The sequence below is a fragment of the Hyposmocoma kahamanoa genome, unplaced genomic scaffold, assembly GCF_003589595.1.
Source record: "Hyposmocoma kahamanoa isolate Upper Pololo Valley unplaced genomic scaffold, ASM358959v1 100021, whole genome shotgun sequence".
NCBI lineage: Eukaryota > Metazoa > Arthropoda > Insecta > Lepidoptera > Cosmopterigidae > Hyposmocoma > Hyposmocoma kahamanoa.
The window spans coordinates 15,773,111-15,795,929 of NW_020653200.1; the positions used below are offsets into that span (position 1 = coordinate 15,773,111).

The window sequence follows — 22,819 nt, forward strand, 5'->3', positions numbered from 1 at the left end:
GGCTGCGTTTCGGGGACCTCTTTGGAGAAACCGAAGGTTTTGTCTGTGCAATACAGGATCAGGTTATCAAGACGCGGAACTATCGGAAATATATCCTAAAGGACGGCACAGTAGACATTTGTCGGGCATGTGGCCGTCCCGGAGAGTCACTTAGGCATATTGTTTCCGGTTGTTCCGCTCTTGCTAACACTGAGTACTTGCACAGACACAACCAGGCAGCCAAAATATTACACCAAGAGCTCGCTCTCAAGTACGGACTAGTACAACAGAGGTTGCCATATTACAAGTATTCACCGGAGCCAATACTCGAAGATGACCGCACCAAAGTCTATTGGGATCGATCTATTATCACGGACAGGACTATTCTTGCGAATAAGCCTGATATTGTGATATTGGATCGATCGCAGTCGAGGGTATTTCTTGTGGACGTCACCATCCCGCATGACGAGGGTCTCGTGAAAGCTGAAACCGAGAAACGCCGGAAGTATCTCGACCTGGCGCACGAGATCACCGACATGTGTGATGTGGCCTCCACTGATTCCAGTCAGCCTTTCTAACAGTTTGAGACGGTTGGATTTCTGTGGCGTGTCGCTTCCAGCACAAATGCAAAAGGCGGTCCTGCTCGATACGGCACGTATTGTTCGCCGATTCTTGGACCTGAGTCCCTGACCCCGGCCGACTGTGCCATTGCCGGGAAATACGGCCTCTCCCATTTAAAAATTCAAAATTAATCTTTTAGGCCTTGGGAGAGGCGAGAGTTTAAAATAAATACAATAATAATAATAAGATAAAAGAAATCAATTTAACGTGAAATCTTTTCGCTTCGATATTTTAGGGACTTTAATTACAAAAATCATAGTAAGAAATTCAAACATTTCAGTACAAATTTATTGTCGATAAACATCAGTCATCGTCAATGAACATCACTATATTTGAGTCTAGAAATTTCTAAGGAGACAGAAAGAAAACATTGAATAATAATAGAAATAGTAACTAAAAATGCAAATAGCCGGTGGAATGTTATCTCATTGGTTTTAAAATTTTTGATTACATTCCAATTTTTACAAGGTGTATCGCTATAACTTGGCATTTTCACGTTTTACGAGAGATCTTGTATGACGATCGCCATGTTACTGTGGCGATGTCTGTAGGCGTGTCCCACGTGATCAAAATGATCATATCAAGGCGACACGAACCACGCCCCTATACCAAATCTTCCCTTTTTTCCTATATCTATGGTGTTCCCTGAGGGTGTCGTAGTTGGATGCAGACGCCACGAGGCGGTTTGGGTGGTGAGGAGCAGAGTCGAAGTATTTCCTCGATGCCTGTTTCATAATTTGGGCTATTGTGGGGAGCCGTAAATCTATGTGGAGGTTAGCGTTGCGCAGGCACCACGGGGCACCCGTCGCGTTGCGCATGAATCTATTTTGGAGAGCCTGAAGGCGGTGTATAAGCGCGGGATTTGTCTGAGCGAATGCGATACGTCATGATTGGGCGGATTAACAATTCAAAACATATGACTAAGAGACAGAACTCACGAAGCGGGCTTGACCGGCGCCCGCTGCGGTTGTGGGACAGCTGTTTTATTTCAGCACTCACGATACCGCAGGTTTGTGCGGTGACGTAGCCGCCGCGGTTGCGGAACGGCCCGCAAACTTGGCGGGAGAGGATCGCAAGGCGCGCGGTTATTTACGATCGATTGAGATCACCAGTTAAGTCTCAGATGTCGCCATGAACTCACATCAAAAACGAGCTATCGCGTTATACTTACTTCATCGAAGAATTAAAAGAAGAAGGCCTAAAAGATTCAGGGTGCATCCTCTGATTCCGGAAAGAAATCGTTACGGATTACTCGTTGTTCTTATTAATGAGAGAAAACAAAACAAGAAGACAAATTCTTTTCGGATGTTCGTACCTACTTATTCAGAACTTGTAAGAAAAATGGTAACTGGTAGGAAATTAATTGATCGACTTCAATATCCATAACTTGAGAAATTGACATGCGCTGCCAAATCGAAAGTCATTCACAAAATGACGTGGGAAGGAAAGACCCAAGCCCAACCCGCGCGCGTGTAACGCGTCGCCCGCGAACAGACCGCAGAGTGCGTGGTCGACACCCGCCAAGCGCTCGGTTTGCGGCCGCCGCGAGCCACAGTCTCCGCTGCGGGCGTAAAACGCGTCGTGAAATGTGCTTCTAAATTTTGCATTCATTTCTACATTCTTCGGAGGCCGCGGTCCCGCAACCGCGACTGGCGCTGGTGAAAGCCGCTCCATAAGTTCTTAGCCTTATACTATTGAAGTTAACAAAACGATAGCGTTTCAGAGTACAACTACTGCCATCTAGCAGTGGCGCGATGGAACTAATTACATGTTAATTGCTAAAGTTATGCTTGTTACAAGACAAGTGTAGTTTCATTTCATGCTGAAACCAAATTTATTAAATTATGGCTACAAAGAACACACTAACAAACTATAAAGAGATACTACGTATTGTTTCTTTGGAAAAAGACTGTTTATTATTTTTATGATTATCTACAAGCACAAGTAAATGTAATCGTTGTAATGTAATCGTCACCGCGTGGGCCTTCGCCGAAATGTCACGACAACATTGACTATGAAAACGCAACGAAATGTTCCTTTAAAAAATATACTATAGAATTTAGAATATTAAGGCGATGAGGTGCCCAAAATCGCTTAAATATGATGTTTTTGCGTAAGTTTTTAGGCGATAACATAGCACATGGAACTTTGAAAATAGTACATTCTGTAACACGTATCTTGAAGTGTAACTTGAAAATCCTAGAATATTGCTTATTGTCATAAGTAATACAAAAACTGGATTACAGTGAGACTCTGGTGGTGACTATTTTTTGACATGTTTTTCTCGGGCAAGCAAAACTTGCTTACTCCCAGATTTCGTGTGGTTATTTAAATGGTACTTATCTTGATCGTGACACTTTATTTGTTTTAAATAAAAGACAAATAACAAATTTAGGAGTATAAAGTAACTTTCGCATACTAAAGTACGAGCTAACAATTTGCTTGCAAATTATGGACAGGCACTTAACAATGTGAAAATGATATTTTTTCACGCAAAAAAATACGTAAATAAGTAAATTTAATGCACCAATTCGTTGAAATCAAAACAAAATATTAAAAAAAGTTAAATATAGCCATTAGGTGAGAATAAAAAAAAATATTTTTGGTTGGATTGGAACCTAAAACACAAAGTATTCAAAACAAAAATGAAATTATTGTTTGCGTCCTTGAATATTTAGTAAAATTACAACGTTGAAAACTTCTGCTGCGTAGCTTGCGTTCGTGGGATACATTGCCAGACCTCTGCTTTGATCAGTTTTGACAAATTAATGTATATAATACTTATAATATTATAATATATTATAATACTTACGAAATATGTAGTTGGACATAGTTATGCAAACTATAACCAACCCACAAAATGTCACTTTCGAGATAATTAGATTTTTGTAAAAACAGTGTGAAGAAATAAATAGTACTCATTTGCTACTCGGTACTCGGTGTACTCGGCCGAATAACTCGGTTCATGAGAAGAGTACCTACTCGGTTAAAATAAAGCATCACAGCTGTAGACAGAATAAAGTAAAATCAACAATATATTTAAAATATTCAAAAGAGATTTATTACTAGAAATTGTAGACAATTGTAACTGTTATGTGCCGTTAACACACGTTGCACTGCAGGATGTATGTAAATGCAAGTAGGACGATGCAAGGAGATAGAGAGATGCAAATTGCAATGCAAATGATTGGAGTATTATTAAATAATGTAAATAAAATGACCGTGTCCGAACGAGACAATAATAACACTCATTTATTGCAAAATATACATCGATCACCGTGGTGTTGCAGTAAGCATAAATCGAATACTTATGATATCGTGCGGGTTTACTTGTGCATATTAAAATAACAAATGTAAATCATAAAAAATGTACGGTTTCACTCGTACATACTGCCTACTCTAAAAGAACAAATTGCAAGAGCAAAAAGATGCAAAGTGCTACTCTAAAAGTAAAAAATATTAAAATAAAATTAAAAAGAGTAAGTAAAAGGAAGTTAATATAAAATAAAACGTGTAAAATTAAATTAGACAGTTTCTTCACGTATCGTCTTGAAGTGGATGGTTCTGTGTTTTGCCAATCGAGAAGTGGTCTTATCCGCTGATCCAGGTTCGTCAGACCGCGGCGGTGGCGCGCTGACAACGATTGTGGGAAGCTGCTGCTGTTGCAAGTTTCCTCGGGAATCCTCCCGCGACTTTCGTTTGCACAGCCAAATCGTTCCAATTGCAATAGCTACAATGACTACGGAGAATACAATGTAGATCATCGTATAGTGGTGAATATCGTCGTTGCTTATAATTTCCTTTTGATGTTGTAATTCTTGAATTTGCTGTTTTAATTTCCAAAGGGTAATGTTATGGCTTTCGACAACAAATGGTATACGTGCTATTGAAGAATTGACCAATGTGTTTAGGGTTGAATTTGGAAGTATTTCTCCTGTGTTGTAGTCGTCAGTATTGAGTTGACTAATGTAGTCATGGTGTCCCTGAATGGTAAAGGTGTCACCTTTCAAAACACAATCTTGACCTACACTGATAAGGCCATTGTATTGTAGACATGCCGTCGCCACTCCCGAGGGACACAAAATGCGAACTTTGCATTCTTCACAACATGTAAACAACCATGTATCTCGGGTTTGTAATTTAATCCACCTGTCGGCGCAATCCTTTATTTCACTCCGACAATAAGTTTCTTTGCTATTATCATTCATTATTTTGACATCACATATTGATTGATCTACCCTTAGTTCGTATAGGGGGCTGCTTAACGGTCATAGAAGTTTCTGTTCGTTGTATCTGATGCAATTTTGTAAATCCAATTCAGTAAGCGACATAAAGGTATCTTTTCTTAAATTAAATGCAATGTACTCTGCGACTGGAGTGATGTGAACATATCTGTTATTTCTATATTGATGTATGGGTATGACCTTGTTAAGTTCATAGCTTGTCTGTTCCGAGTAATGGTATTTTCACTTCGATTATGACGTATTGTTCCGTCACTCTTGCCTTAACGCGTAAAATCTTGGATATCTCCTTAATGTTGTTTGCGTCCACAGGGGCTAGATGTTGTCCTTGTACTTGTCTAGAGATAATGTTTAACTGATTCTGCAGCTGTTCTGGAGCCAGAAGGTGAATGTCTAATCTTCCATGGTAAATATTTGTTACCGTGTTGATGACAGTTTCTTGGATCCGCCTCAAGTTTGAAAGTATGACGTCAAGTGCAACGGCATTTGCAGTGAAATAAAATAGGTGGATTGCATTTTGATGCGCCTCGTGCACTTCGTTGGAGATATTTTTCAATTGTTCATCAATTATTTGGAATTGTTTATTCATAATGACCTCGTTCCGCTGTAAAATGTTATTTTGCGATTCCAATATTGAAGTTTGATTTTTTAACAAACTTTGCAAATAGTCTTCATTTTGATGAACTCTATTTATGTCCTTTTCATATTTCTGTGCAAAATTTCCGTCTAGAATTCCAAATAAATAATGTGATACAGTTCCGATTCCGTTTACGAGTCCTCGCTTGGGTCTTGACTGAGGCTGTAGTTTAAGAATTCTGTCGAAATGCTCCAATTCATTCAATTCGTGCCTAAATTGAGTTAAAGTAAGTTGTCAAGTACTTTCTCCGTTGCAAATGTTCTCTAGGTGATTCAAATAATTTTCAACATTTTCCACACTCTTCCAGTAGGTCGACGTATTGTGGTACACGATTAACTTCCAGTTATTTTTTATTAATTGCAAATCTGCAAGTCGATCGAAATATAACGCCTTGTTTCCGTTTAATGTCGTTATTTTGTGTGTTTGTTGCATGGATGGTGCGATTAATGCGAAAATCATACGAGTCAATGCAGAGATGAAAATGTTTGGCTTGTTTGTTATGCATCTTGCAGTGGTTGTTGTTTCTGTAGTGGTTGCTGGAACTGCTGAATGAGGGTTTTCTTTGTCAGGATGCACTGGTAATGGGCACAGTTTGACAACCGGGCGTTTGAAAACTGTACTTTGTGTTTTGACGGTAACTGCTCGTACGTAGCCGTCCTTTCCAGAGTGAACGTCAACAACCTTTGCAAGGGCCCATTTCGAGGGCGGTAGGTAATCGTCTTTCACCAATACTACTCCGTCAATTTCAATGTTCTTCGTCGTTAGATGCCACTTACATCTTGTCTGCAGTGTGTGAAGATAATCGGATGACCACTTCTTCCAAAACTCCTTGTACATCTTCTGAGTCATCTGCCACTTGGTTTTGATATTGTCGATGTTGATGTCAGAGGGTGGCTCTGATAAAAGAGGACCACCAACTAGAAAGTGACCAGGTGAGAAATAATGCATGTCTTCTGGACCCTCGGTCAATGAACAGAGAGGTCTAGAGTTAAGGCACGCTTCAATTTGTGCAAGTAATGTCGAATATTCCTCGAAGGTCAATTTTTGATCGCCTATTACACGCTTCAAGTGATGTTTTAGACTGTTCACAGCTGCTTCCCAGAGTCCACCAGTACTGCTCCAGGTAGGTACAAGGTAGGTATGTTAAAGTGCCAATTGACCCCAAGTTTGTTGACGTGATCCAGGAAATCCGTGTTAATAACTTGCAAAGCTTGTTTGTATTTTGTGCTTGCTTGTTTTGTAGCACCCGGGCGGCACCGACGAAGTTGGTACCGTTGTCACTATACATGTGTTGTGGCGTGCCGCGCCTGGCACACATTCTTTTAAATGTGACTAAAAATGCTGAGGTGGTGAGATCGGACACGATTTCGAGGTGAATAGCCTTTATAGTTAGACATATAAACACTGCAATGTAGCCTTTGGTTGTTTTAATCCCACGTCCTTTATTGGCTTTGACGTCAACGGGGCCGGTGAAATCTACGCCGGTATGTGTAAAAGGACGTGAAATGCGTACTGGTGGTGACGGTAAATCTCCCATCAGCTGTGTTTGTTTCTGTGCACTGAAACGTATGCATTTAGTACATTGACGCAGTACTTCCTTTACAGCCCGATTCCCGCTTATAATCTAATACTTGTTCCGGACATGCGCTAGAGTAAGTTGTAGTTTGGTGCGCTTCTGCAATAAGTAATTCCGTGAACCTTGCATGATATGGAATTATAATCGGGTGCTTTGTATCAATGTCGAGATTCGATCTTTGTAATCTTCCTTTCATTCGCAGGATGCCCTCTGTATCCAAAAAGGGATTCAAATTTGCAATGCAACTTTTCCGAGAGACATGCTCTTTATCTCTTATGTTTTCAATTTCTTTTGAGAACATCTCCGCTTGCACTGATTTAATTATGATCTTCGTAGCATTTCCACTTTCCATCGCTGTTAGAAAGGACGCGTTTGTAAGTCCATTGTTATCCGATCGACCTCGTGCGTTTGTTATGAAACGCAACACGCAACATATAACGCGCACCGCCCGAGACAGTGAACTGCATTTATTTATAAGTTCACTTATAAAGGGTGAAGTTTTAATTTGTACCTTGCACAGATATGTTTCTTCACTATAATTTCAACCTCTGGTGGTTCATATGAGTATTGAGATGGTTGTAGGTTCTCAATAAGCGACGGCGGTCCCTCCCACCAGAGAAGGTGGCACTTCAGCTGGGTCAGTGTCAGTCCACGCGTGGCACAGTCGGCGGGATTCAGGTCTGATTTGACGTAACTCCAACATGTTGGCGGCATAATTTTCTTAATCTCGTTCACTCTATTTGCAACGTATGTCTTCCACTTTGCAGTGTCACCATGTATCCACCCCAATACCACCATTGAGTCAGTCCACACATGTATTTGTATGTTGTCACGTGTCTGCAATGAATCAATAATTTTGTTCATCAATTTTGATAACATGACAGCACCACACAATTCTAAACGTGGGAGTGTGGCTTTCGTTTTTTGCGGTGCCAATTTTGTCTTCGCTGCAATGAGACGGACTATTGGTTTTCCGTTCTCGTCAAATGTTTTTGCATAAACACAAGCAGCATATGCTTTCTCAGATGCATCTAAATACCCATGAAGTTGCCGACCCTTTTCAAGGTCACCAACCCATCTTGGAATTCTTATTGAATTGATGTTTTTCAGATCTTCGCGCAATTGATTCCATTCGTGTTGCATATCACGAGACAATTGTTCGTCCCAGTGTGTATTATTGGCCCATAGTCGTTGAAACATTATTTTCGCCTTTATTGTAATTGGAGCAAGCCAGCCAAGCGGGTCAAATGACTTTGAAATGTCCGGCAGCATTGTTCGCTTGGTATCTTGCTTTGCAATGTGATTGATTTTGCTCTCAAATGCAAAAACATAAGTTGAGGGGTGCCAATACAGGCCTAGAGCTTTTGTTGATGTAGATTCGTTGAAGCTGTCTTGTAACTGATTTGATCTTGAGTTAAATCAGCAAGGAGGCTAGGTTCATTGCTGGACCACTTTCTCAAATTGAAACCAGCTCCGCGTAGCATGTTGATGAGCTGTTGTTGGGCTTGTTTTGCCTCTTCTATGCTGTTGTTACCATATAAAAGATCATCCACATAAAATTTCTTTTTCAGTACGTCAGCTGCTAACGGATACAATGATGCGTCATCGTTTGCCAATTGTTGCAATGTTCGAATAGCGAGAAAAGGGGCCGCTTTCATACCAAATGTTACAGTGCACAGTTGATATTCTCTGAGGATATTGTGTTCATCTCTCCAGATGATCTTTTGCAGGTGTTGGTCCTCCTCATGGAGCCAAATCATACAGTACATCTTTTCGCAGTCCGCCGTGTAAACATATTTGTAGCCTCGCCAACTCAATAACAATAGCTGCAGATCGGATTGCAACTTAGGACCGCACTCCATCAAATCATTTAAGCTATAGCCAGACGATGTTAGTTGCGATGCATTAAAAACGGTTCGTAATTTTGTGGTGGTAGAATCTTCTTTTAACACTCCGTGGTGTGGAAGATAGTATTCTGTACTTCTTTTATCTGTACAAATTTTCATATGGTGCATGGCAACGTATTCCTTCATAAATGCATGATAACTTTCGCTTAGCTGTGGACTCTTCGCTAGCTTGCGCTCTAATTGCATGTATTGTGCAACGGCCGTAGGCTTCGATTGGCTTAATTGCTTTTCAAAGCCTTCTTTCATAGGCAATCTCACTTCATATGTCCCATTTGTTAAGCGACGTGTCGTTTTGGTGTAGTAGTTTTCGCAGAATTGTTCATCTTTAGTTAACTGTCGTTTTGTCTCTGTGATATCCTCCAACTCCCAATAATTGCTGATATATTCGATGTTATTGATCACTACATGACAGTAGAATGATTTTGTTATTGAACCAGACAAAATCCAGCTCATCTGCGTCTGTTGTGCTATTGGTTGATCGGGTGAACTCTTTAACAGCCCATCCATAATGATTTCTGGGTAGACTTTTGCATCCAATAGAATATCAACCGGCCTTGATATATTGTAGCCCGGATCTGCAAGCTGAAGATGTTGGATGTGCGCGTACGGCTTTTTCTTAAAAGTCATACTTGGCAAACGGTTAATGACCTTTGTCATTACTAATGCTTCAGTGGTGAATTCATAATTGTTGAAGAGTGATTTGCAATGCAATTCGACTTTTCTTTTGCACTTGTTAGGGGAGGTACCTATACCAGATACAGACGCATGTATGTTATGTCGTTTCAACCCTGGTAGTTGTGCTGCATTCTCTGTTATGAGGGTTGTTTGCGAACCTTGGTCGAGAAGTGCGCGCATGGTGGTAAAAGTACCATCCGCGGCTCGTAATTGCATTTGAATTGTTGCAAGTAATATTTCGTCATCATCACCGATCACGTGATTAGCGTGCACGTTATGCAGTGAATTTTGTTTGTTCGAGGTCGATGCTCCCTTATTCATTGCAGTAATTGCCTCATGTAATAAAGTATTATGTGGTATATTGCAGTCTTTGCAGCGTTTCTCGGAATTGCAACCATATTTATGCACATACAAACAATTTTGACAAATGTTTGATTTTGAAACGGCTTGAAGTTTTGCGTCCGGTGTCATATTCTCAAATAATTTGCATTGATATAGTCCATGATTTTTATTGCAAATAGGACATGTAATTGCAGGTTTGGAGTAAACATGAAATGTTTTATTGTATGAAGTATTTCGCTTCTCAAATGCAGGTTTGTTAGAATTGTAGGTTTGCTTGAACTTCGGTGCAAAATTTGTCTTGAACGAACATGTTGGTACCGATTCCTTTTCCTTTTTATTCATAGGCTCCAATGCAATAAATTTGGCTTCCAAAAATTCCAAGTCTGGTACATCGCGTGGTGATTTTCTTGCCTCCATATAATCGCTGAACGTCACGGTGTCTAATTTCTTTGCAATTAAGTGCACAAATACCGGATCCCAAGACGAAGTGTCGATACCCATGTTGTATATACCATATATGCACTCCATAGAAGTGTCATGAAGTCGTCTCAGTTCCATGGAAGTTTGTTTTTGAACGTTAGGTTGATTGAGTAAGATTTCCATCTGTTTGGTGAAAAGTACTTGACGGTTATCGCACCGATGATTTAATATCTTCCAGGCAGAGTCATAATTATCAGATGAAATATGCAAATGTTGTATGAGCCGCTCCGCTTCGCCCCTTAGCTTGCCTTTGAGATGTTGCATTTTTTGTACTTTGTTCAAAGCGGGATTGTTATGCACTGCTTCCTTGAATAAATCGAAAAATGTATTCCACTGAGTGTAATTGTCAGAAAAGGTAGGAATATCAATCTTGGGGGTAGAAAGATGCAAACGAACTGTAGATGACAGCTTTTTATTTAAGGCTTTATTCGCAGATCTGAATAAAGTTTCCAGTTCTATATATTGATTTTGGTATTCCGCATCAGCTCCGTCTACAATTTTGTCAATTTTCAAATGTAAATCAATGTTGTTCCAGCGAATTTGTAAATTTTTCAGCTCGTATTCCAACTCCCATTTCTCATGGATAGAGTCAATATCAAAATTGTCTGTGACTCTACAAAACGCTCTGAAGTTTGTTCTTTGCAAACTTAAATAGTCTTGAACTTTTTCCAGGTCTACTTGAATTTTTTCGTCTTGCTTGTTTCTTCCGTTTGGTTTCCCATATTCCATTATCATATCACGAGTCCTTTTATAATAATCTTGATATGCCGCAAACACATCCTTTGTGAAATATTTATGTGTCCTATCTTTTTCTGTTTCGAATATTGTGTGTTAACGAGAACCATGTTCCCGTTTTCGTAATGAAAACGCCAAAGATCAACAGTACTTCAGTACATGTAACATGGATCCGTTTAGCATATTTTAAAAAAGACATTATATGAAGTTAAGCAGCAAGGTTCTTTTTAGCTATTAAAAAGTTCCTTATTTAGGGTTGGTACCCCGAAGGACTTTTATTTTCTCTGTTTTGGCGTGGTATGTATGCCAGGATCGTTTGTGAGCGGGTAAAGGACACGTCTGGTGTTCTACCTAAATACATAATTCAATTTCACTCGAGGTGTGGGTTGTTTCTTGTTTGCATAACATGTCCAGTTGGTATGTTTTGGTTTGATAGCATGGGTGTATTTTAAGTACAACGCCATCTGTTAGCGGCAATCAATATTATGTTAAATCAAGCGGAAGGTCCATCTACCACACTTTTACCGCATCGGGGCGTATGGCGCCACCTTATTGGAGAAATTATGATAAGCGCTTTATCGCTCAAGGTCATCGACGCAAAGTCATCGACGCTTGTCAGCGTCTTAATCTGAATAACAAAACACTTCTTTTTTTCTAAGAATATATTTTCTTAAAATACCCAAGAAATTTTGAATTCATTTAAGATTATTTAAATTTGATGTAAGAGGTAAAATTTCTTGATGTAAGTAATGTCCAATTAATTGATTAGTAATGAAATAAAATCCTGAAGTGCACGTATTTGTCTAAAAGTTAAAATAAGGTTAAGAGTAAAATTGTATTAGAAAAAGATAAGCAGTATTTTTGTAATGACAATATTTTATAGCTTTAATAAATACTCTTTCAGAATCACCAAAAATATTTTGAGAAATCGCTCTTTCTTATTAATAGAATCCTTTTTTTCTGTGCAGTGTCAGTCCATCCTTTGGACCACTGGAGTCGTTTCCTCGTGAACTATTGGGGTTTTATAGACGTATGCATCTATTAATTATGAACGGAAGACAAAAATTTCCCTTTTCAGTTCTATGATATCTGGTTTATATCTACAAAACTTGTACAAAATGTCATTGTAATATTTCTAAGCTATTGGGAGAAAATAAATTTCTAATCTATTCCATTCCATTATAAAGTTTGTTCTCGACAGCTGATGAAGAATGAGGATCTGGTGTTTGTGAAGGTACACGCTCCCAATTCCGTCATATTGGCACTCGCCAGGCACTTTGGCGCCAGGAAGTACTTTAAGAACAACCACATAGAAATCATGAAGGAAACTGTCCAAGATGAGAGGAATTTGCTTCATGTAATACGGTTCGTTTACTTTTACGGTTGTCTTAATATGTTCTAAAAGGCCAACCTTCTTTGTAAAAAAATTGTTGAAGTTAGTCAGCGAATTTTTTATTAACCAATTTAAATTATGCTTAAAATTCAGCTATATATACATCTTTTGATCAGCTTGAAAGGCGTGAGTGCCTCGTAGTACAGTATACTACGTTGCCATTAGTCGTCAGTGAAATCAATTAACTATTTTTTTGTTTATTCAGAACTAGCTGGTGCCCGCGACTTCGTCTGCGTAGAATAAGTACTTCGTATAGTCTACTGTACTGTACTAATTTTCGTAGTTTTATTGGTTCTCTAAGTTTATGGTTCGGTAAGATTTATTTTTGTGACAAAATGTAGCCTGTCTTGCTACTAGGCCCCATCTATCTTTATACAAATACTCATTAAAATAGGATTAGCAGTACAAAAGTAACAGACACGCTTATAATATTAATTTGGATAATATCAGTGAACTCGGCACATATGTTTAATAGTGAATCTTTAATTTCCTCTTATGTTATTAATAATGGTGACAAATGGTTCAACGCGTTTACTTACTAATTAGAGCTCGTTCAGCAGCACGCCGATGTTAAGTGGGAGCGAAAAGTGGTTCTCTTTATTCTCTACAGTTCCGCCGTTGAACTCGACCTTGTTCAGCAACAGCTCTTTGCATTTAACGCGGTCGATTAGGTCTGATTAGGCTCCACACGTTCGTCCCAGTGCCTGTATAAACTTAGAGACGCAGAACCACTCGCCTGTGCTTCCAGTATAGTTTTGAATCTCAAAATACACGCTTTTGCTTAGTTTGAGATTCGGGAGTTTAAAACATTTTATATAAGTAGCACGTACATACAATCATAAAAATAAGTTTTTTTATGTTACGTGGCTAGTGTTTTTGATTTTGCTGTATGTGTACATGAATGAAATAAATATTATTATTATATTGCTTGAATGGACTCCTCAAGTTTATTTAGACCGTTTTCTCAGGAGCACTCAGCTTATGGTAGTGATTAATTAAGAGTATTCCTTTTTACAGACGCAATTACCCCGGGCCGTTCAGCTACTCCACAATTGACCGGATCTACTTGGTATACAGGTTGATGCGAATGATGCCCTTCGGTACGGCGCCAAACTACCATGGAATTGACCTGTAAATACTTTTTCGTTTAAATTTAGTCTAGGTCTAAGAACCAGATTTAGCTGTGGTACATAATTGTAGCATTATTTCAATTGTAGTCTTAGTTAATTTATTAAAGTCAAATTTTTTGTTGTGTTGTTAAGAGGTTTATTTTTGTAAAAAATAGGTCTTTCGTAAAGAATGGCAAGTTTTATTTAGCACCCGTTTTATGAAGCCGACTTTGGCGCTTATGTGTATATGTGTTACCGGCAACGTAATCCGGTATTCTATAAATTACTTCGGTATTCTACATAGGGCGCAATATAACTTTCCGGAACTGGCCACTTACATAAACAATATTTAAAAAGTAATTGCAACATTTGAAAATGGAACTCTTTGGCTGTACAAGACAGTTTGTTTCATCTGACTGTCACTAGTTTTTACATTGTGGCGTCATTTTAGAAATTGGATGTCTACTTACTCGTGAAAGTTTTCGTAGTATGATTTTCTACGACTTTTACGCTCGTTTACTGCTGGGAACAATAAAAGTATCGATGCTGTGTGGCGTTTGATCAAAACAGACAGGCATGTGACATCCATGAGATTCATGCATCTTTAGGCACAGGCATGAGTCATTTACAATCAATACTTCACAAACATTTGGGTGTGAAACAGCTTTGCCCTCGATGGATCCCACACAATTTAAATGAGGCTCAAAAAATGGATCGCGTCACTTGGTACAATGCTATGCTTACCAGATTTAAAGAAGAGGCGTCAAATTTGGTGTGGGACATAGTAACAGGTGAAGAAACATGCATTTATAGTTACGATCCCAAAATAAAGCAGCAATCGAGCGTATGGGTCTTTCGAGTTGAGCCGAAACCAACCAAAGTGGCGCACGTGCAAAGTTCATCTAAGCGGATGATTGCTTCTTTTTTTAATAAAACTGGACACGTGGCTACTGTTGCTTTGGAGAATCGTTGTACCGTGAATAGTAATTGGTACACGACCATTTGTTTGCCGGAAGGTATTGACAAACTCCGTAAAAATACCAGTAAACGCCGTATCATCGTGCACCATGATAATGCCAGTTTTCACACGGCCAGACAAATAAATGAATTTTCGAAGGTGAACAACGTTGACCTTATGCGCCATCCCACATATAGTCCCGACCTGGCAACTGAAGAGGCTGTCGAGGAGTATGAAAAATATGTTTCAGAGATTGTCACGGAGGAGTGGCATAAATGTTTTCAAAATTGGTTCATTTGTATGAAAAAATGCATTAACGCTAACGGAGAATATTTTGAGAAACAATAAATTCATTCCTGACCATTTATAGTATTTTTTTCTTATTAATTCCGGAAACTTATAGTGTGCCCCACGTATACAGTGCCTGAAACAATCAGTTAATGTTTAAAATAAACTCTATTATAAAGTTGGTCTAGCAATTATATATAACGTCGTAGGTGAGACAGGCAATGTCCAGGGATTAATTAAATGTAGGTGCAGAAAGTAACGTGATAATATGTAGTGCTTGTGTGTTAAGAAGAATATTTGACGGTAATTGTTTCTGGGGGGATGTCGGACGGGGAACGGGCTTGGTGCTTGCCGTGTGCTGCCGTGTCATGCTGTTCTCAAAAAATTCTGTTGTAAAATTCGATAATTTAGTGCGCACTTCAGCATTTTACTCCCAATAAATGCCTGATTTCATTATTTTGTCTTCTATTTAATACTTTGCCAAATCTATGGTTGGCATTCTATACAATACATAGACTTGGTACACAATGTCTAAGTAACGTATAATAAAAAAATAAAAACTATTTTATACATTTCCTAAATGGGCCGGGTATTGTATAGAATAATGAGACTTTTACACAATCACTGAATCAATACATTATCGTTGACGTATATAAATAGCTCATTAAACTCAAATATGATGAAGCGAAATGTCAATTTTATTTTTAAAGCTTAAGAAACTTGACATGTTGCGATGGTATTAAGACAGAAAAATTACCCTAGACTAAAACCCCATTAATCTATATAAAAAAATGTTTATAAGTAAGCTTTTATAAACGTGTAAAACTGTAAAATGATTTTACCATGTCGCTCTAGATCATTAAAAGTTGACCACTAAAATTTGTTTGTATTGTTACAGGCTAGTCGAGAGAGGAATTATCCGCGACGTTTACGCTTTACACGATGGACCCTATTACACTGTCGAACAACCAGATGATGTACTCACCGGGCGCCAAGTAAGACGTGCATTTGATCTCAATACCAGGAAAATTTCTCATTTTATTAATGTCTTCTTTGTTACAAGCACGAAACCACCAACCGCTTACGGCGTCTCTGCCACAGGATGCATTTGCACCATTTCAGATCGGTTTAACGTTATACGAGTAGATGCCTAACCCATGTCCACTTCAGTTTCATGACGCGATGACCAATTAATTGGATAAATTGGATGACGACGGTGTGCCTCCCGATTGCGATTCCTCTTCTCCCTGGGACCGCCACGAGGTGCACTCGTGTCGAATCCATGCCAGTACAGTTTTTGAAATTAGTAAAATTTAACTAGTGCCATAAATTCGAAACGGAAAATTAGGAGAGCAAGAGCTCTAGAAGGCTAACAAGACAACAACCTCGTACTGTGAGTCAAATCTCTTCTTAACCTGGTAATTCGTGCCTCCTACATTGTACGTCAGAGTGAAATCACGCCATTTTGGATTTTGACACGTCCACTGACCTATAATTGGTGCGTTTCCATGTTTTATGACTACCTGCTTCCTGCGTCATTTTGAAACTTGCGCTTCCGTGTCTTTCGGACCTTCTACTTCGTGCGCCGTTTTTCTTAAACCTATTACGTCTCATTATTACTCATTCGACGCATAATCTCCTAGTACAAATGGATAGGAGGTCAGCGTCGCCCAAGGAGCACACTTTACAAGCCTTAAAACTGTTATACCTATAAACAGTTTTAATATGGTATAGATTTAGATAATAGTTCTGTATAAATGTTTTTAGGAAAAAGAAATTGTTCTTATAGACTTATTTCACTCAAGTCAAAATTTTAACACCCCCTTAATACCAAACATCTTAATTAAGTGTAATGTCTCTTAATATTTACTCTTATAGTCCTTATTTTAAGTTCATCTGTAGAACAACTGATTATTTTTAGTAAAATTGTTCTGTACACATCCAGTAAAGCCTATTAATACTCTAAAAAGTAGTGTTCTTAAGTTTATTCTAGATATATTTAATTTATAGACATTCTGTGGTGTTTGTACTTATTGACAAACACGTTATAGCGCGTCTTTAGTAGAGTTTATTTAAAAAAATACTACAATTAGGGTTTTTACTCTATTGGACGTTGTAAGAGTTCATGCAACATGGATAAAGTAAAGAATATTAAAAGATCTGGCGGATGTGGTAAACCTTGGATATTAAGTCACATCATTCGATACAATCCGCGTTGCCAATGCCAATTGTTCAAAATCCCCAAAAATCACTATATAATAATAATAATAACGTACACACTCAACGTAGCCCCGCACTAGGGAAACCCTGTGTCGCGGGTGCCATGGACACACACGTAGACAACCACAAATTACATCCAAGCTCACGAGAGAAATAAATTTAGGCCATAAAAATATTTCTCCCGACTCGGGAGTTGAACCTGGGACCTCTGCATGGCAGTCCTGCATGGTAACTGTTTGGCCACGGAGGCAGTTATATTAATTATAATATTAATTAGATTCACCATTAATCTGTAATCAGTCTGAACAAAAAATCATTATTCTTTGCCTTACAAAATTAAGTAAATTGATTATTTGTTGTGCATTTGGTGACACTATGTTAACGTTAGAAATAATCAATGAGTTTCGACCTATATTTAATATTTAAAGTTGACGAGTGGTAAGTTGTGGTGTGGAAGTACTAACTGCTCGGCTTTGTTTATCAATAGCAGATTTCGTTTTGCTTCATACCGGGGACCGTCATAAGCGGGAGAAAGAATCGCGATCTCAACATGCACCGACTGGTAATTTTACAATTCAGAACCAAGTGCTCTAATAATAATTATATTTAAGCTGCTTGTTAATAATACTAGGGATGTGCGATGTTGAATAACACGTCAATGTAGTCCATCACAGTGTTTCTAACAGTAACGATCAAACTAGCGATGCATCTGCAATTGATAGATTAAACAAAATGATAAAATGTTAGAATCCCCACATTTTCCTCACATAGCGCCAATCCCCACAAAATCCCCTATCTAGTTGAAACTCCCCACAATTTGGGGAATTCCCTACAAATTGGCAACGCTGGATACAATAGTCGTAATTCGCGCTCGGGCCGGCGGCATTTGTTTGTTGACAAATAAATAAACATTGTGAAGTAATTCCGTGTTGTGAAATGACAAAAATAATTGAAATGAGCGCGTAAACTACTGTACTTCAATGTTGTGTATGTGTATTGTGCCGTCTATCAATAGAATACAGTGAAATCATTGTGTGAAATGTGGTTGGCGTGAAAAAAATAACCTCAATTTTGTAATGAAAATTTTGTTTCTTCCATCATAAGTTAGGTATGTCATTAAAATATTCCTTATATTGAAATGATACGAAATTTATCCACCTTTCTAGTCATATTATAGCACATTCCATATAATTATACAGAATAACGTTTTTTTGCGACAAATGGGATTTTTTCCAATTGTTTTTTTGACCTAGTGTTTTGAAAAGTTTTTTATTGCATAAACTAAGTTTTTCGTATAACTTTATAAAGGTTTTGTAATACTGTCAAAAGAAAAAATCGCTTAGAAACATCGCGTTTTGTAGACAATCATAAAAATCTCATAGGAGGAATATTCCTCGACAAGTTCAACTACACTAAAGCAAGTAAAAATAATCTTTTCGTATTCTAAAGTTTTTCTATAGATAAAGCTATAGACAAAATGCTCCTAACTGTGTTTTGAAAAAAGCTTCAAATTCTTATCGCCTTTTTATTTTTAAAGAATGACTATGAAGTAGCCGAGATAAAATTCTTTTCTTTTTAAAAAGTAAATCTAAGTTCAAATTAGCTTGAAGAAGCCTAGAACTTCTTGGAAATGGTTTGTTTTGTGAGTTATTTTGTATATTTAAGCTTTCTATATATATTTAAAACCGAAAATCGATAACTGTATTTTTATTAAGATAATATTTTATACATAAATATTTAAAATTTAGCGAGCGCATTACTTTTATGACAGGTTTTACATCACTTTTAACAATGTATTTAAAGTCGCACGTCAATTTGCGCTTTCTAACCGATTAAACATTGTGCGAGAAAGTCAGAAATATTATATCTAATTTCGCCATGTTGCAATTTTGATAGTTTATATTTTGTAAGCCATTAAACTTGAAATCTATTAGTATTAAGAGAAGTGCGTCCTATGTTTGTAACGCTTTAGTATTTTGGTTTTAAAACAGCATTACTAAGAAAACTATCATAGACTATAAATTGTCTGAAAACTATCTACAAGACTAAATAAAGCCTGTCTATATTCTACAAATGGTCTTGTAGCATTCTAGAAGGGTTACTGCAGAAAAATGATAAGAATCACTCGTAACACTACCTACAGATAGTTTCTCAAAGCACTCTTGTGATCTACTAATAAAGTTGTGCCCACTTTTACTTTAAATTATCTAGAAACCTTCTTCGAGATATCTTGAGGGAATTTGAACTCTTAAAATATTCAATCGAATTAAATTCTATTAGATATCTTATAGTATATATTTAGATATGGGTGTGCTGCTTGGGCGCAGTCGGAATTGTCAGCGCTGCAAGTATTCCCAACTAACTTCACTATTACACGAACTAAGAGAAGAAGGGATGATGATTACATTGCGAATCTGATGAGTTTAAGAGAAGAAATGAAAAATATGTTCTCTACTCTAATGACATATCAAATATGAATTTCAAAGAAATGCCCTTGTCGCGAATCCTTCTTGGTTAAACATTTCTTTAGTTTTCTCTTATGATGTTTGTCGCCTTTTCTGTGTCAGATATGTTTTAGTTTTGTTATATTAGAAGAAAATGTTTCTATTTTAAATACCTTTGAAATATACCGAAATTCTCTCCCAATTTAGTAAGTGCTTTAATAAGGGAGCAAAGGCTGCGGCCTGCCCTATCGTCTGTTCATATTAGAACCTGAAATTATCTCGAACATCTGGCGACCGTTGTGATTAAAGAAAATGGATAGAATACTATTAGATCGTAAATTAGCGAGACGAAGATTTACTATTAGCGCTAATAAACTAAAATAATATGTTAATAAAAAGGAGAAGTCGAATATTTGTGCAGATTTCAAGAAGTTGAGTATGCATCATGACGAATTAGTTGCGATTCAAAATAAATATTTAAATTCATTGTTGGAGAGCGACAGTCGTGATGAACAATACATAGAGCAGGAGAGCGATGTTGTCGATGAATATGAGTCAAGATGATTGTTCAAGATTTAGAGCAGTCAGTAAAAGAAATAATAGAGTCAGCAGAGCATTCCGTGTGTACTATCAAGTGTAAGGAATCGCGCTGTGAGTCAGGAGACGGTTCAACCAGCTTCCGTAATGCGAAACTATCTTTACGCTTACCAAAGTTGGAACTGCCCCGATTTAATGGGGAATATTCAAAGATGGCTGCCGTTCTGGGCGCAGTTCAAGAAACTGACTCCGACGAGACCATAGACAAAGAAGACAAGTTCCAATATTTGATCCAAAGTACGGAGGTAGGGACAGGTCCACGAGAGCTAGTGGAAAGCTTCCCTCCGTCAGCAAAGAATTATCATAAGGTCCTCGAACAATTGAAAGAACGACTCGCGAGAGATGACTTGCTGACGGAGTTTTACGTACGAGAACTGTTTCAATTAACTTTCAGTCAAGGCAAAGGACCTTCCAGTTCTTCTCTGAGATCATTATACGATAAGATCATGACACAAATTATGGCGTTAGAGTCTCTTGGGGTTACATAAGAAAAATATGCGGCTTCTTGTGTCTATTAGTTGAGTCGGCGTTGCCAACAGATGCATTACGTGCGTGGAATCGGTCTCAACTGCAAGATCAACTGGGAACTCAACGGACTACGTTACTTCAGTTCGTGAAATTAGAAGTAGAATCTAAAGAAAGAATAAAGCTGACCGTAGAATTCAAGGCAGAGGCTATGAATTTACTGATGCGCCAAATCCTTCAGCGGCGTGTTTTTCGACAGTAAGTGAGAGCAAGAACGTTAAGAATGTAAAGCCAAAGCAGAAGACCAAACTGATAAGGTTCAAACTTGCATATGGTGTGACAAACTTACTCACATAAGTTTGGTATGCAATTCTGTGGCAAAATGTCTTTAGAGGATCGACGTGATTTCTTGAAACGGAAAAATGCATGGTATGATTGTTTAAGGTCGGTCACATAGCAATGAAATGCAGAAAACATGTAAAATGTATTGCTGGTGTAAGACGACACTTTCCTGTCATATGAGAAAGTTTGTTTAGCCCAAAACAAGAGGTGTCAGAGAAATCGAAAGATGAACAAGCAGTATTAAGTTAAGTGACGTCTTGTTAAAATACCGTTTTATTACGAGCACAAACATTGATGGTTAATATAATAAATGGGAACAAAACGGTGCTTGTACGAGTTTTGTTAGATTCAGCAGCTCAGCGATCATTTGTTAAGAGAAGTATAGCGGAATATTTACAACTGAAAACTATTGGTCAACAGAGATGAACCATACATTATTCAGTGGAGTAGTAACTCAAAGGAAAAACCATAAGTTCTATGAGCTAATTATTGAGAATATTGATGGTAATCAAACTAAGATACAAATCTTTGAGGAAGATAGCATCTGTGGTCATTTACATAAAGTTAAGTATTGTAGTAACTTATTGTCAAAGTTGCAGCAAAGGGGTGTATATGTTACAGACCATAAGAATGATGTTGAATAGATAGTTTATTAGTAGGTTCTGATTTTTTAGGTAAATTCTGGATTCCGATGGGAAGGTCAGTACAGATTGATGATTTGCTGGCTATAGAGACTAAATTGGGTTGGACTAATCAGGGCCCTGCAAATGAGGTATATAACTGTAGTACCAATGAACTGCAGGTAAGTGCACGGTTTTGTACATTTGATGTTGAGGACCTGTGGAAATTAGAATCTTCGGGAATCAGAAGCGGAAGTGGTTTCCTTGGAAAGGTACAGTTTATAATCTGCAAAAAAAATTTGATATTGCGTGCCGCATACTCAAATCAACTACCAAAAAACTAGTTAAACTAGAATTATTGATGATATTGTAATCATCAGGTGTTTGATGAATGGTTAGATAGTAACATAATCGAGGAAGTGGCCTTTGATGATGCATGTAGAGGTCACTCATCTTATCTTACTTACCTCATCACGCGGTTGTTAAGGAGTCCAGTGCGTCAACTACAGTGGTGGCTCATATTATTAGAGCCACTTGCAAAATTATTAAATTTCGAAATTAATATGCTTTATTTTATTTCAAAAATAATTTTTAGCAAGTTTATTTTTTAATAGTATGAAATAGGTGTATCCGTTAGTTAAAAAATTATACCTGGCAACACTGTGAGTGCGCCATCTGTTGCATAGACACCATTTTATCATAGACAGTCAGTCTGTGTGTCAGTTGACTTTGCTAGCCACGTTGTTTGGGTGAGTGTTTTTGAGGTTAATTTGTTGTTTAAGGTTAAAATTGTGTTTCTTTTTATGTTTATAATAAGGTAATGTATTCAACAAGTATATAAATGGTTTTGCTCCGAAATAATAATGTTTTTTTTTATTATTATGTAATTTTTTTGCAGTGTAAATTTATTAAAATGGGAAAAGCTAAGGACCTCTCTCCAAGGAAAATTTCCGAAATAAAAACTTTATTGCAGCATACCAAACATTCACAAAGACAAGTTGCAATAATTAGCAAGGTATCGAGAGCATCAGTCGACCGAATAAAAAAAAAACTCGTTGAAAATATTGCGTTGACACCAAAACGTGTGAGCAAATGCGGCCGAAAAAAAATTACTACACCACGTGACATGAGAAAAATTAGGGAAATTTGTGTGGAAAATAGAAAGGCCCCTCGCCAGATTCTTACAAAGT

The 22,819-nt window shown here is 37.8% G+C and overlaps 1 protein-coding gene across 1 annotated transcript in view; it reads left to right on the top strand.

Annotated features, from left to right (window-relative positions):
• The window catches only part of LOC113226275 (anoctamin-4-like), an 87,955-nt gene that overhangs the window by 11,926 nt on the left and 53,210 nt on the right, over positions 1-22,819 (top strand). Inside the window, exons 4-6 of the mRNA XM_026458843.1 lie at positions 12,395-12,558; positions 13,604-13,717; positions 15,840-15,936. Of these exons, the coding sequence (XP_026314628.1) occupies positions 12,395-12,558; positions 13,604-13,717; positions 15,840-15,936 (375 nt within the window). The remainder of the gene's footprint in view (positions 1-12,394; positions 12,559-13,603; positions 13,718-15,839; positions 15,937-22,819) is intronic.